We start from the raw sequence: 17,110 nt of genomic DNA, 5'->3' as shown, positions 1-17,110 counted from the left end.
ACCCCACAAAGCCTGCCGGTTACCGGTGTGGAGTTATGATTCCCAGGTGTTTGATACCAAACACAACATGATTTGTTGCAGTCGTGTTCGAGATAGCATTTTATGCAAGCATATATGCACCTCTACGTATAGATCTGGCTGCTTCATCGACAACCCGAGAGAATGGTCTCTGAATGCTGCAGGGGTGCTCTGCTCATGCAGGGGCACCCCCTCACGTAAAACCCAGCACCATGGCTTCAGGATTGCAAATGCCTGCTATAGGGGTGACTTTTAGGTTTTAAGTACAGTGACCTATAGATAAAGTACACCTATATCTAAGGTAAGTAGGGCATGCACCATCTTGCACAGGCTGCAATGGCAGGCCTGTAGTTCCATTTTGCACGGCCTCTCCTGGGTGGCATAATACGTGCTTCAGCCATGGAAGGCCTCTGGGGTACCTATGCCCTGGGTATATACTAGGGACTGACAAGGGTACCCCAGTATCCATAGTACATGACATAGCATTTTATGGATAAAGCAGATAGATTGGGGTCCTGATTAGCAGGATCCCAGTCAGACTAGTCAAAACAGCGTACCATCAAGCAAAAAGTGAGGGTAACCATAAGAAGCAGATCCTGCCTTCCTACACCCCCCACCCCAAACGTACAAACGTAAGGAGATTAGACTAGCCTTGCCCAGGTGAGTCTTCGTGTTCCAAGTGGAAATATCTGGAGTGTCCCTCTGCATTGGCATGGTTACTCCCATGTCTATGCTCCACTTTATAGTCCATCCCCTGTAGGGAAATGGACCACCTCCAAAGTTTGGGGTTTCCACCCTTCATCTGTTTTAGCCATAAGAGGGGCTTGTGGTCTGTCTGAACAATGAAGCAAGTGCCAAACAAGTACGGCCTCAGCTTCTTCAGAGCCCAAACCACAGTAAAGGCTTCCCTCTCAATGGCTGACCAAAGTTTCTCTCTGGGGGTCAATGTTCTGCTAATAAAAGCTACTGGTTGATACTGACCCTCTGCATTAAGTTGTGACAACACAGCCCCTACCCCCAACTCAGATGTATCTGTTTGGACTACGAATAGTTTGGAATGGTCAGGACTTTGCTGAATGGGAGCAGTGTACACAGCCTGCTTGAGATCATTAAATGCCTTCTGACAGCTAACTGTCCATTGAACTATCTTGGGCTTTCTCTTTGATGTGAGATCATCCAAGGGAGTCACTATGGACCCATATCATTTCACAAATCTTCTGTAGTACCCAGTCAGGCCCAAGAAAGCTCTGATCTGAGTCTGGGTAGTGGGAGCAACCCAGTCTATGATGGTCTGGATTTTGCTCTCAAATGGTTGAACCTGGCCTCCACCCACAAGGTGGCCCAGGTACACAACCTTACTCTGCCCTATCTGACACTTGGTGACCTTGATAGTGAGACCTGCTTTCTGCAGAGCCTCTAAAACATTCTTTAGGTGGACCAGGTGATCCCCCCCAGGTGGAACTAAAGACAGCTATATCATCAAGATATGCTGCACTTTAGGTTTCCAGGCCTGTAAGGACTTTGGTCACCAACCTTTGGAATGTGGCAGGTGCATTCTTCAAACAAAGGGCATTACAATATATTGATAATTTCCAATAGGAGTTGAAAATGCGGTTTTTGATTTGGCATCCTCAGCTAGTCTTATTTGTCAATATCCAGCAGTGAGGTAAAATGTGCTCAAGAACTTGGCTGAGACCAAAGTGTCAATGAGTTCATCTCCCCAAGGAATAGGGTGAGCATCAGTCCTATTGACTGCATTGAGCCCCCTGTAGTCCACACAAAACCTCATTTCTCTCTTACCACCATGGGTGATATGAGGTTTGGGTACCAGGACCACTGGACTAGCCCAAGGGCTATCTGAGGGTTCAATCACTCTCAATTCCAGCATCTTTTGGACTTCAGTCCTGATGCAATCTCTGACATGGTCAGGCTGCATGTAAATCGTATTTTTAACAGGTAGACTCTCACCTGTATCGACTTCATGGGTACACCAATTGGTCTGATTAGGAGTCAAAGAAAACATCTGCCCGTATTGATTCAGGACCTTCCTGCAATCAATCTGCTCTTGCTCATTGAGGCTGCCTGCCATGGCTATACCATCAACTGAGCCATCATCAGGGTTCTGTGAGAGGAGATCAGGGAGTGGGGCACTCTCTTCCTCCTGTCCCTCATCAGTAGCCATGAGCAAGGCCATGTCTGCCCTGTCCTCATAGGGTTTGAGCCTGTTTACATGGAGCACCAGATGGGGGCTCCTGGGAGTTCCACGGTTCACTAAGTAGGTGACCTCTCTCTTTTGCTCAAGAATAGTATGGGGTCCACTCCACTTGTCTTGGAGAGCTGCTGGGGCCACAGGCTCCAACACCCATACGTTCTGTCCTGTGATAAACAGTCAGTACAGCCTTTTGGTCATGCCAAGCTTTTTGCAATTATTGACTTGCCTCAGGTTTTTGCTGGCCTTCTTCATGTACTCAGGCATCCTAGAGCGGAGACCAAGTACATATTCCATTATGTCTTGCTTGGAAGGTTTGAGAGGTAACTCCCATTCCTCCTTCCCAAAACACAAGGGACCCCTAACTAGATGCCCAAACAAAAGTTCAAAAGGGGTGTAGCCAACCCCCTTTTGAGGGACCTCTCTGTAGGCAAAGAGAAGGCAGGGACACAGGATATCCCATTTTCACCTTAGCTTTTCTGGGAGGCCCATGATCATGCCCTTTAGGGTTTTGTTGAATCTCTAAACCAACCCACTGCATTGTGGGTGATAGGGTGGTCAATTTGTAATTCACTCCACACTCATTCCACATTGCGGTAATATAATTGGATATGAAGTTTGTATCTCTGTCAGTTAGGACCTCCTTATGGAAACCTACTCTGGAAAAAATTCCCAGGAGGGCCCTGGTCACCACAGGAGCTGTGATGGTCCTTAGGGATATAGCTTCTGGATACATAGTGGCATGGTTCACCACCAGTAGAATATAACTGTGCCCAGATGCAGTTGGGTGGTTCATGGGACCAATTATGTCAATCCCAGCCCTCTCAAAGGGAACCCCCTACCACAGGTAGTGGTATGAGGGGGTCATTGTGGTACCACCTAACTTACCACTGGCTTGACAGGTGGTACAAGAGCGACAAAACTTCTTGGTGTCCTCTGACATGTGAGGCCAGTGAAAGTGAGGGACAAGCCTGTCCCAAGCCTTACTTTGGCCTAGGTGTCCTGCTAAGGGAATGGCATGTGCCAATGTGAGTGGGAAGCCCCTAAACGTCAGAGGTATGACCAACCTCCTGGTGGCACCAGGCTTGAGGTCTCTATCCTCCGAGTAAAGGAGTCCCTCATTCCAATAGATCCTGTAGGATCCACTGATACTCCCAGCAGCCTCAGCAGCAAATTGTTGTCTAAGGGGTTCAAGGGAGGGGCAGGTTTGCTGCTCCTGGCTCAGGTCTGCCCTGGAAGGCCCCCCCCCTGTCCCCAAGAACTCAACCTGATCAGGTTCCAGTTCCTCTGAGACAGTTCCTTCACAGGGCCTGAGATCACCTCCCTCAAGAGACTGATCCTCTCTCTGAGCCTAGGGGAAGACACAGCCTTACCCCTCCTGCTCCTTCTCGTGGAAGGCACCTGGTCCACTCTTTCAGAATCCATGACATGTTCAGTAGACATCAGTTTGGCATGTGACCTGGTCACAGCAAACACATTTCCAGAGATGTCCAGCATTGCTGCATGAGTCCTTAGTTCCACTTCAGCCCAGGCTGAAGTATCCAAATCATTGCCCAATAAGTATTCCACTGGAAGGTCTGAGCTAACCATAACTTTCTTTGGGCCAGTTACCCTTCCCCAGCTGAAATGAACAACTGCCAAGGAACGATCAGTCCTAACATTGTTAGCATTAGTCACTTGGTACAACTCACCAAGTATGATCTGTTCAAGGTCCACAGGTACTTTTGTCACCAAAGTGACACTTGCACCTGTGTCCCTGTATGCCATGGCCTCCTTACCATTAATTAAAGGCTGCTGTCTGTATTTGCCCAAGTTACTGGGACTGACAAATAAGGTGGCAATATCCATGCCACCATCACAGACAAGTACAGCCTGAGCTGGAGTTCTGACTAAGCCAGAACCCATCTCAGAGCCCAAGGTTAACCCTACTATTCCCTTGTTCCCTGTACCACCACTTGAAACTGTACTAGGGGGAGCAGCTGCCTTAGGGGCAGTAGTGGTTAGTGTTCAATCCTTGGCCCTTGGACAATTGGCATCTTCTGTCCAATGGGTCTTTTCTTTACATAAGTAACACCAAGGTTTCTTTTTGCCTTTCCCTTTGTTGGATTATGACTACCCCCGCCCCTCCCCCAAGTGCAAGTTTTTGGGGTCCCGATGAAGACTTGTCATCTTTACCTTTGTCCCCACCCTTATCTGAAGTTTTAGCATCTTGCTTCTTTTGGTCACCACCATGGTTTTGCTTTCTATGCTTCACCCTGGTTCTGACCCACCTATCTGCCTTCTTTCCCAATTCTTGGGGAGAAGTCAGATCAGAGTCAACAAGGTATTGATGCAACAACTGATTTTGGCAATTATTAAGGATCTGCTCCCTCATAATCAAATTGTGCAATCCCTTGAAATCATTCAATTTGCTGCCAAGCAACCAGCCTTCCAGCCTTAATGGCACTATCCAGAAGTCTACCCAGTCCAGATTCTGTGCCTTTTTGGGCGTCTCTGAACTTAATCCTACACTGTTCAATGGTTAAGCCAAACCCATTAATGAGCGCACTCTTCAGGACTGAATAATTGTCAGCCTCTTCTTCTCTAACAGTGAGGAGCTGATCTCTTCCTTTGTCAGCAAAGGAGAGCCACAAGATAGCTGCCCACTACTCTTGATGGACCCTCTGAACTTTCCAGGCCCACTCTAAAGCGGTTATACATTAATGGATGTCATCCCCAACATGGTAGGGAGGGACAATCTTGCTCCAGTTCCTATTGTCAAAAGAACCTTCTTTAACTGTTGTTACCACCATGGGACTCTAGTCCCAATCTTTTTCTAGCCCTCTGGAATTCTAGGGACTCTTTATGCAGAGCCAATTACTGTTGCCCAAAGCCTAAGCTTAGCTTTCTCAAGTTCCAGAAATTGGTACTCCCTGTCATAAGAGTGGTCCCTCTTTCTAGATACAGAGGTCCCGACAGACTGTTCTGAGTGATGAGATTCTGCAGAGGGAAATCTAGATCTCCGTGGTAAACTCTGCACTCTTCCAGGAGGGGTGAAGAGGGGGCCATCTTGGCCTTCTTCTTCAGTATTTCCCTGAAGATCTGAGTTGTCCAGGTGGGAACCATTTTGTTCCTCATGGCCAGGGTTTGAGTCTAGGACATAAAAGATGTCACCTCCTGGCCTGTCCTCATTCCCTGCCCCATCCACTTTCTCCTGTTCATCTGACCGAGGGATCTTCCTAAGGTCATCAAGAAGTAAGGCCTCTATGAGGTGTTGGGTGTTGGCATTTCTCCCTGTCATCAGCTTCCGAGAGGCACACAGGGTTTTCAATTCTTGGAATGAAAGTTCACTGTATCTAGAGGGCAGAGAGCCAATGACATCTCTTTTTAGAAGACATACTAAGTGTGGTGAGGTGTTGCACCTACCTAACCTAGTCGGAACTAAACTCTCTGAGGTTGGAGAAAGGGTGTGCTAGACCCTTGACTTACCCAACCCTAAGTTCAGTAGAACTTACTTATTCTAAGCTAGTATTATATGTACCTAGAACTTAGTGGTTTTCATCTAATCACTACAAAGATTTATCTGGTACAACAATGCAGGCTTGAATCCCAACCGCTGTACACCAATGTGAGAAGGTGGCCTGGTATATGATGTTCACTAATTAAAGTGGGCACCTTGCACCAGTCCAAACAACCCTTATGGTGATTTAAGAGGTTAGAGATAACCTTAGAAAGCTATCCAACTGGTAGCTGTGGAGAGCAGCCTTCAGGCTTAGTCTTGAAGGAATGTTAAGCAGCTTGTTTTACCAGAATGCAACCTTATAGTGTTGGTTAAATTAAAGGAGAACCACACAGTAGTTATAAAATATGTATTTATTATTATTATAACACACCTTAAATACCTCGCAGTATCTGCTACACGCAGATAAACACAAGGCACACAATACTGTAGCTCAGAAACAATTGTAAATAGCACTAATACACAGTGGGCTCCAGGGGTAGACCAAACCATATACTAAAATAGTGGTATAAGAATCACGACTCAAGTCAAGACAGTGTCTAGAGGATGTACAATTGCTGGGACCCGAAGGAACCACCTAAGGTGAGTAAGGAGGGGCCCCACGGAGGACGGGTGCAGCGTGTGAACACAACTGCGTGCTACGAACAAATCAATGGGAGAGTTGCGGTTGCAGTTTTAAAGTTTATGGACCCTACCCAGTGGATTACAAGGAAACCCTTTGGAACATAGAAGGTTGGTGAAACACCCCACCCGTGGATACTGAAGAACAAGAGTTATCTATCCCAGGGAAGTCGGGTGCATAGGACTGAAGTGGCGTCAGAAACCGCAGTCGTTCTCAATGGGAGCCTTCAAAGAAATGCCACTGCTGGAAAGAAGAAAAGTGTTGTGTGGAACTCACAGGTGGATTCTAGATGGAAGGAACCTGAAAGCAGATGGGACAGAGTCTGGGTCACTCAGGAGTGACCAGGGGCTTGGTAGACTAATGCCCACCAATGTCGGGTGCTTCAGGTGTGAAGATGGAGACATTGAATCTACCGCTGCAAGGACCAGAAGATGTTGAGTATGACCAGGAGCTGGATATGAGCTGTCCCATGAAGGATGTGGAGTGCAGAGGGGGTCGTTGTCCGGCGGGAGCACCAACAAGCCTTGGCAACGGCAACCCACGAAGAAGGTCAAAGTAGGTTACGGTCCGGCCCAGCAAGGACCAGAGGACTGCCCACAGCAAGAGGAGTCAGGGCAGGCCTGGAGCAACCAGGGAAGCCCAAGAAAAGAAGTGTTGTCCCTCAAGTAGACCCACAGGCCGAAGGCACAGGAGCCGCAACGGGACCTCTAGTAGTTTCACTAAGTCACAGCTTGCTGGACACAGAGTGCGAGGAGGCTGAAGTCCTTTGTACGAAATGTACGCAGAGATTGGGGCTATCGATAGCCCAGTGCACTTACCTGGGGAACGCCAACAAACATATGCACTTGCAAAAGTATGCAGTGCACAGGGGTTCGGGTTATGCGGTCCCCACGAGGGATATTGGTCTCAAACTTGGTGAGAGGGCAGCTCGACCTCAAGGAACATAAGAACCCACCTCCTGTGTTGCTGGAGCCTTCGGACTCCACAGGAGCTCAGGATCAGCATACCGGTCAGATGCGTTAGTTACGGTGCCTGCAAATGCAGGGGAGTGCCTCCTTCACCCCAAGGGAGATACTTCAGTTATCATTGATGCTCTACAGGTCCTGCACGGAACCTGTATGGAGCATGGGCACAAGCGATGCTTTGGACGGAGAGGGAGACGAAGTCAAGCCCAGTCGAAGTCCAGAGTGTCCAGACGGTCGAAGGTCAGTGGTTTCTTGATCCGAATCTTGTCCACGTCAAATTTAGGGTCCTACAGCCAGGTAAGCCCTTTTGTACCAACGGGAGAGGGTAGGACAGATTCAGGGGACCCTCCCGAGAGAGGGTTGGACAGATTCAGGGGACCCTCCAAGGGGAGGGTCAGGACTGTGAGGAGGTTACTCCCATTGTCCTTTTTCCAGTTTTGCGCCAGAGCAGGAGCCAGCAGTTCCCAGGACTGGTTTGAACTGGACTATGCAGAGGGACCCCAAATGTGCCCCTCGGGCAGACTTTCAGGCACTTTGGAATTGCACCCACCCACCTCCAATACACTAAATCCTGTCTGGGATGTGGTCACACCTCCCGGTGACAGGATGCCTATTGTGCTGCCTTCCTCTGCTCGCGCTTGGCTCAGCAGCAGGAGGGCAGAAATGTGTCTGGTCGACAGCAAACATTTTGTGCTGTCTGGGTCAAGAAGGCTGGTACCGGGAGGACCAGGGACCCCACGAAGCCTGCTTCTGAAGGGTGGAATCATACCTCCCACACCGGTTAACAGTATGATTCCAAGGTGTTTGATACTAAACAGGACGTGGTTTGTTGCAGCCGTTTGAGATAGCATTTTACACGAGCATATAATGCACCTCTACCTATATGTATGGCTGCGTTACCGACCACCCAGAAGAATGGTCTCCGAAGGCTGCAGGGGTGCTCTGCTCATGCAAGGGCAACCTCTCATTTAAAACCTAGCACCCTGCCTTCAGGATTGTTAAGGCCTGCTAGAGGGGTGACTTATAGGTTTTGAGTGTAATGACCTATAGATATGGTAAACCTATATCTAAGGTAAGTGGTGCATGCACCATCTTACACAGACTGCAATGGCAGGCCTGTAGTTCCATTTTGCGTGGCCTCTCATGGGTGGCATAATTCATGCTTCAGCCCATCGGAGGCCTCTGGGTACCTATGCCCTGGGTACATGTATACCATATACTAGGGACTGATAGTTTAACCTCCTGCAGGGACATTTCCTACTACATATAGCTGTTACTGCAGCATTCCGAATACACTGGACTACGGGGTGACAGAACCTAGAGTGTTAGATTGCTGTAGATATATAGTCCTTTCTGCAGGTAGGATAAAAACAGTCTCCGGCATATATGGAGCCATCAGACGGGGTTTTCGGAGGCCCATGGAGAGATTGAGAGCACAATGGGAAGAAGACTTAGGGGTACCAATTGTAGCAAAAGACTGGGATGCTATTGTGGAACACACATTAAAAGTCTCTGGAAACACTAGGTTCAAGCTCATAAACTACTATGTACTTAATAGGGCGTACTTCACACCGGCCAGAATCAGACGCTACTTCCAAACAGAGGAAGAGGCATGCCAACGATGCGGGAACAGGGAGGCACACATTCTTCACATGTTGTGGGACTGCCCAGGCTTGAGGGAATTCTGGGACGAGGTACTAACGACTGCTGAGAGCGTCATAGATAAGGAAATCACGCACACAACCAAGACAAAGGTTACTGGGAGATTCCAAGACTTAACATTTGTACTTGCGAAAAGGGAAATCACGAAGAATTGGAAGTTCGTAAGAGGGCCCCCAAATAGGGAACTTGAGAATGGAAATGGAGAAATGGGCAGCTGCCGAACACAGAATCTTACTGCGCACAGCGAACAGAGGCGTAGGGAACCTAGAAATAGCGAAAGCCACGGGGAACCGAGTGAATGACCTGCAAACACGAGACCTAGATGAAACAGATGACCAGCCGAATTCGCCAACCGCAGGACAGGGACAATGAAATGGGGACACTAGGCATACAAGGGATGTAAAGGACCTAAGACATGGCGAGAGTTGCAAAAAACCCCTCTTTCCCCCACTCGCGCCCACTTACCACGCATCGCCCCACAGAAGGAGAGCACAGAAAGATGAAGAAGTAGCATACACTGTTGACACATACAACTGGAAATTAAGCAACTCCTTTAGGGGGGAGAGATGGGGGGACTGGGAATTAGAACTGGTGGAACTTGTTGAATAATCTACCCTGAACAGATATTGACATAGGAAGAATGTAAGAGTAATTTAATGTAGACTATGAAACAGATGTTTGATATTTGATATACGAACCGCTTCAGTGAATCTTATATGTACCAAGTGCCAATAAAATCTGTTTTTAAAAAAAAAAACATATACTAGGGACTGACAAGAGTACCCCAGTATCCAATCTGGATTATACCTAGGAACATGACATAACATTTTAGGGAGAAAGCAGATAGATTGGGGTCCTGATTAGAAAGATCCCAGGCAGACAAGTCAAAACAGTGTAACATCAAGCAAAAAGTGGGGGTAACCATAAGAAGCAGATTCTACTTTCCTACAGCCATCCACGCAAATAACTTTACATATTCTAATCAATGATAAGAACTACGAACCACAATATAACTATGATCCAGATGAACAGTATGTTCATGCATGTAGTACAATGATATGGCAGTCTCTGCAGCCAACACAGTGGTTATATTTTACAGCCTCATTTGCAACCACATTCCTTTCTAATTAAATCGGCACACAATTTAGCCACAACATAGGTACTAAAGAGCCACACGGGCTAACTCCTAACGTAAGCCCCCCTTAACGTGCGATTTAACAGTAGCACTGGAACCACTGTTGTATCATGTCAACGTGGTAGTGTCTAAATAGTGCTACATTTTGAAGTGTTGATGTAGTGGAACTGTATCACCTAATGGTAACATGGCAGCACCACAGAAATTAAGTCACAGCATGTTCAATCTTTCACAAACAGATCACAAACGCCCCCCCCATGTATTCAGCACGTTGTCAACATAACCCCCAACACTTCCACAAGATGTGCAAAGTACACTGAAGGACCGTATTGAAGGGGATATTTAAGTTATGCACCTTCTCAAATTTTAAGTCTAATTTCTTCATGTGGAATGTTCAACAGACATCTTGCAACCTGCATTAAAAAAATGTTTCACCAACAGAGGCACCTCATCTTGGTGCACTAAATAAAACAGCACCCTGGTGAGATTTAGGGTGCATAGCAATGACAGGCCTGCCAGACACAGCTGCCACAGTACCACGAGGTAAATCTTACTGATACTATCACCTCTAAAAACAAATACCTACAAAACTCTGCTATTAATGCCTGCACTCCAAAGTGCTTCTTTTAATTCATTTGGACAAGCCAGAAACATCTATGCAGTCAAGACAGTGCAGAGATGCTCAGTGTTAAATTGGTAAATGTTCGTATAGAGGTTCTACAGTGATAGACGTTTGTAGAAATAAAGGTGCTGAAAACAGCAAACATACAGGTGGAAAATTAGAAATCTCAATAAAACCGCCTGCAACGGTATACTACCACTTTATTGTGGCAATAGGGCAGCTACTAAATGTGCCTTCATGAATGAATAGAGGTCAACTTCCTCTAGCTCCTCCACTATGCATATATTCTCCTCTCTTAGTCTTTCGGTTACTTCTGCTGCATCCCTCCACTTCCACTCTAAAGAAGGACTTTAAGAAGAATATAACTTATACTATGCAAGATATCTTCCTTAATCAATCGTTACACATAAGTAGGAAGCAGTTTAGTATGTAGAATGGGAGACGGCAGACATAGACCACTGTATAAGACAACAGCGTCAAGAGAAAACACAGCAGCAGCAGCACACCACACCTAATCAGCAGCATGCTCAGCGTGCAAGGCCTTTCTAATCTTTAGATTACCTTTTCTAACTTTACCACTTTCAGAGAATCTCTGCAGTAGTATGGCACCACTCCCAGATATAAATAACCAAAAATATCAATACGCCTAGGGACGCGACACCAGAAGGTCTCCCAGTGGATTTGAAATAATTACATTTTTTACATCTACCTTATGACCGTCCATGGGAAAGGCACCAAATTGACCATGGAGTTTGCCGATTCTGAAACTTTAGTGTTGTGAGAGCTTATTCATAACGGAATTCCATATAAAGGCTAGGTTATTAACGGAGCCACAGACCTTAAAGGGGAACCCAAAAAAAACTGGTGGAGGAAGACTGAACATGCTTAGAACCAAGCAAAACCTCCTATCACACTATTGAGTATGTAAGAATACATTCAGAGCTTGCCTCAAAATAAATCACTGAGTGTATTAAAATGATTATTTGCATGCTTACCTGCACCAGATAAGAGCCCTTCAGCCTGGGATGCTGGTGACCTTGCCCACTTTTTAATGCAGTTAAGATGGAATACATGATAACAGCTTTGGCAACTCCAGACTGGAGCCATTACACGGACCACCTCACAGCAAACCATGCATTCATATTTCTCTGCAGTCAGTTGTTCTATCAGAGATCCTGAAAAACAGAAACAATATATGTAACAAATTAAAAAGAAAACAAGACAACAACTGCATTTACTGATTCAAGAATTCAATATGAAGCTTTTGGACACATTTGCTGAGAAAATGGGGCACGGGCAGGATTAAAGTCCTACCTACCTCAGTGATGTACTTTTTAAACTTGGTTAGGACAATGTCTACTTGCATTCCACTGAAAACCATGCCAGGCTCTGACATTTCAGTTGAACGCGATAGTTTGACCTCTGCATTTACATTTGTCTCACTTGAGTTTGGGACCCAGCAAGAAGCTAGACTAGTCAATATAAGTAGGAAGCAAGGTGCTAATCTAAAACAAACAAACTGATGAAGAAAAAGAATATTAAACTATTTTTTTAAATATGAAAAGACATTCAGAAGAGATCAGGAGCCTCTCTGAAATTGAAACGGAAGGCAGGAATGTTAAGAAGGAGTTGATATGAGCTTAGGAGTAAGCAAACAGGCTTGTATGGGGACAACTAGGTGGGCAAATAGGCCAGGGAGTGAAAGTGTTTTATTATGAGTCAGGCAAGTTCTGTGCAAATCCTGGCAGCAACAAACAGCCAATGAAGAGATTATGAGGTGCCCACTTGTGGTTATTATCACTGTTGGTTGTACCTAGTCGATACGCAAGTCATACTTCATGGATTCACGTACCCGGACACGTACGGGCAAGGGTAGGTGCTGCGAGGAGCGCACTCAACAATAACCCAGAAACGGTTTGTTTCACCATACGTTATTCCATGAAGTATGACTTGCTTATCTAATAGGTCAAACCAACAGTGATATTAAACACAAGTGGGGCTGGCTTTTCACCTCCCTAACAGCTTTCTGGTCCTGACGAAACGTCAAGGATCATTTTGACAACTTAAGCACAAAACATGTTGACCTCTTTTCCTGGCTACTAGAGGACATAATTATCCCCATAGTAACACTTACCTTCTGTTTTTTTTAATCTGACAGGGGAGTCCTTCCATTAAACTTAATGTGATATATCCTAGCCACTTTTACTTAGTTTTTACACCCACTCTTCACTACCACAGTAGAACACTCTCACACACATTAAACGTCAAGAAAAACCAAAAGATCTCTGATAAAGTGACCCTTTGGGGGACCCATAGGGCATTGCAGCGCCGGCCCGACGAGGAGCACCTGCCCAATAGTGTACCATGACATCCCCAGGGATGTGTGAGTGCAACAAAAAGTAGTCTTGTTGACTGTCCTCTATTATCTGGTTTAGAACCTAACAGCTCTGTCTCTCTTCTCCTGGCACGCCTTTGTGCCTTATCAAAAACAGTTACCCCTTTTTTGAAACATATAATGTCATTTAGGCCCAGAAAGTGCTCTGTGGGAATGCTGCAGTCATTAGCCAATGGGCTAGCTGGATCATACCCAACTTATGATGACTTCCAGCTATGCACGGAATCTATTTATTATTATTTTTTTTCAGTTTTATTTAGCACAAACTTGACCCGAAGGTATAAGAGCACTTTACATGAGCACCAGTTGTATTACAAACAGACACATTCATTTTGTTAGAAACTGGGAGATTAAGTGATTTGCACAGAGTCACAGGATGTTGAGCGTCCCTGCCAAAACTCGCACCCGGGTTCCCCAGATTCGAGGAAAACCGCTCTAGCCGTTAGGCCACATACTCTCCCAATCCCAGAGTCCACTATTCTTCTTACTCTCAAGTTGTCCGAACCCTTCCTTCGATGTGAGGAACTTGGCAGCTCACCCTCAAGAAGTGGCTACCTGCAGGCTACACGCCCACAGAAAAATGGTTTGCCAATTGGTTTCCCCTCTCTGTTCCTGCCGCCAGCCTGTCTACCTGAACAAAGGGGAAGCCCCTTTCAAGAGTGGTTGCCATTTGCCCTTCAAAGGCAGCTTCTCCTTTGAAGCTCGCCTTTTAGGCCAATACCCTGTTTGGCCCTGTGTGTTTCCTCTGCGGCATGCCTCTATTGCTCTAAGGCTGATGAGTCGTTGACACCACTCCCCAGGAGGGCAGAAGGCTGTCTGGTGGCCAGCAACTATGAGTGGCCACTGGGAAAACTGGGAAACAGAATGGCAACCTTCTAAAAGTTGTCTTTATTTAAAAGTGACATTATATTCGACCTGGGAATTAAGCTGGGCTCAATTCCACTAATAATTTGATTTGATAACCTGAAGTACTATTTTTAGAAGTCTTATTTAGAAGTTAGAAGGCTGAGATGTCAGCCTGTAACCTTGTACTGGCCAATGGGGCTACGAGTCTTCCCCAAGGAAAAACAGCTGTTTTTACTGTTAAAAAATAAGAAGTACATGTGTCCCACTGAACAACATATAACTCCCTGCCTTAGGGCTCGACAGGCCTACCTTAGTGGAGACATATATATTGGTAAGTGATATGTGGGCTTTTGCATTGGTTTAAATGGCAACGTCAAAATAGCAGTTTAAAGCGGCTCTTCCAGGATACAGTAGCAGGATGGGAGCCATTTTGTAGTTTGTCACACTCAGGGTGGCACAACCAGTGCTGCAGCCCAGGGGATACACGAACTTACAGGCCCTGGGTAACCTTGGGACCACATACTAGGGACTTATAAGTACGTTTACTTATGCCAGGTGGGAATGACCAACTCAACATACACTTTGTAAGGGGTTAGAACACTGGCACGGAGGTCTGGTTAGCAGGCTTCAGTGCACTCTGAGTCGAACAACTAGTGGCATCAGTCTAAAACTTTGGGGGTGGTCATGCAAAAAGAGGCATTTCCTTACACGTGTGTTCTCAATCATGTTAGGAGAACTATTTTTTGAAGAGCAGACTAACTTCTCATTAGTCACAGGTAAAGTTATAGCAATGGCTTTCGCAGACAGAAAATGTTTCATCAGACCACAGAATATTGAAGTAAGCACAAAGGAATACATTTTGTGGTCTTGGCAGACTGCCAAACTTGTGCAAAGTAGGGCACAAGTAAAAAAAAAAAACTATCAGAGAATGGAATGGACCACTAGAGGGAAGGGGGAGGCTGAGAGGGCAGCTTGGTGTCTAAGGTAAGGATAGAAACTAGGTTATGAGACAGGATTCGCCAAGAGGGTAGTCCCCATGTACAACAATGATGGGTGGAGAAACAGAAGGGGTGTGGGAAAGACGGTAAGCACCTTCATGTGAAATATGCACGAGGCATATACTTATGTATAAGGTTCTTGGTCTGCAGAATCCAGCAGTAAACTGTAGTTAAGTCTAGCATGCTCTTAGTTAGCACCCTTCAATGCACATACAGAAAAAACGTGAGAAAGATCTTTCATTCAAGTATGAGGGGTTGGTGATGGCATTGCATAACTTCATTTGTTTGCAAGAGTGCGCATCTAGCTTCCTGTTGTAGAATTCCCCAGTATAAATCTCAGAAGGAGGTAGTCCTTGAGATGCAGTTTTGATGGCATCTACAGGAGCCGTCATCAGGAACAGCAGAAAAGGAAAAAGTGAGCCACCTTCAGCAGCCCTTGTATACAACTCTTAAATCTGAAGGCCCAAAAGCGATGGTGTGTTCAGTCAATAAGCTGTTTATTTAGCCTCTGCATGTTTCACAGTTGTGTGTAATGAAGACCATGATTCAGATCTTAATCATTTAAATGGTACCCCAGTAGCACCCAGGTGTTGCCTGAATTAATCTGTACACTGAGCTCGTATTTGGCCAGAGAGGTAGCCGCTGCCAGCATAGACTAGTGGGTAAATTAGTCCCATGGAAGTGTTTTCAATCATGTCTCCAAAACAGGAAGATCGTTGTGTGGAAGGAATTGTGAGAGAGCACAATCACGTCACAGGTGTCTGCAACCGACGAATAGGTCCAAAGTCACATAACAGTAGGTCAGAAAAATCTCATGCATCTTTGACCATACAATTTCAATAGCACAAGCCTGCGTCCGGATTTGCAGACAGCAGCACTATTTGTAGCAGTTTCTATAAGTCATGTAAATCATGAATTGGCAACAGTAATCCCAGATATAGATGCCAAACATTGCAGTGGTTTGGTTTTTAAAGTTTGTAACTTCTGTTTATCATTGTAGCCACAAAGTGGCATGGTCACTGACGTAATGCAAGCTTACTTTTAGCTTTAAGGTTGGATTTCTAAGCCCTTGTACATCCTCTATTAACATTATGTTAACTAAGTCCCTATCTTGAGCACGGATCCCTGCAGGAAAAATAAACTGGGTCAATGCAGCCCTTAAACACATTCACTCATTATGGTTCCATCACCATTTTTAAGAAGTCCAAGAATGTCTACAATAGAAAGATAGTAGGCATCATAAGGGTCTACACACGGGCAAACGAGCATTGCAGGGGAAAAAGGCACACTAAGGAGACAGCTGGAAAACCCATGCATTCTTGTACAGTGCTTGAACAAAAGGCAAAAAAGTAGCTAGCACCTGGAAAAGAAAGCAAGGTAAGTAACACGTCCATGCTCCCGGGCAGGACAAACACATTAAGCTGAAGAAAAGCCCACACATGCTGATGAATAATAAGCAAGTAAATGTGAATGACAATACAATTAACTCATGTTAATTGTAGGCCTCTTAAACGAACAATACGTCTTGCCACAGACCACTCATTTGTTGTCTAGTAGGTGACCCATAAAAATGGGATTGGTCCACCTAAAATATGGTGAAGACGAGAAAAGTAAGTTATATTCTATACTGCTGGCCAGAAAAAGTAAATTGGGGAAGGCAAGCGGCAAGCTTTCATGCAGGGTTAGAGCATGTCACATATAGCATATGCATGCGTACCTACTGGCATGCTGACAATCTTTATTAAACACCTATTGAGACAGTTTGAGGTCCCTCCACCAGGTGGTAGAAATACCCAAAAGCTGAGAATGGGAAAATATCAACAAAACATGACAGTGCATCTTCTATTGTAAAATCTGTCTCATATTGTCAGTAAATGGCTGTCTGGCCTGTCTGATCAGAACAAATGTTTCCTTTACATGTTTAGTGTGACCCTGAGGTATAAACCTAGATTTTGCACTTAACTGAAGATCAGTTAAATCACTACCTCTCCGTGTATCAAACTGGAAACCTGGGTGGATTAATGCAATTAGGAGTATCTTGCTGGATAAAAAATGGCAGTAGATAAAAAAATAAAAAAAAATCAGTAAAACACTGTAGAGTGCACTGCCCTAATTATGTTGCCACACCTATTCCCACGA

The 17,110-nt window shown here is 45.5% G+C and overlaps 1 protein-coding gene across 1 annotated transcript in view; it reads right to left on the bottom strand.

Annotated features, from left to right (window-relative positions):
• NFX1 (nuclear transcription factor, X-box binding 1) overlaps positions 1 to 17,110 on the bottom strand; it is a 1,119,153-nt gene that overhangs the window by 881,983 nt on the left and 220,060 nt on the right. Inside the window, exon 3 of the mRNA XM_078687738.1 lies at positions 11,728 to 11,907. Within this exon, the coding sequence (XP_078543864.1) occupies positions 11,728 to 11,907 (180 nt within the window). The remainder of the gene's footprint in view (positions 1 to 11,727; positions 11,908 to 17,110) is intronic.

Source organism: Lissotriton helveticus, chromosome 4_1 (genome assembly GCF_964261635.1).
Source record: "Lissotriton helveticus chromosome 4_1, aLisHel1.1, whole genome shotgun sequence".
Classification (NCBI taxonomy): domain Eukaryota; kingdom Metazoa; phylum Chordata; class Amphibia; order Caudata; family Salamandridae; genus Lissotriton; species Lissotriton helveticus.
This window is presented reverse-complemented; position numbering and strand designations above follow the sequence as displayed.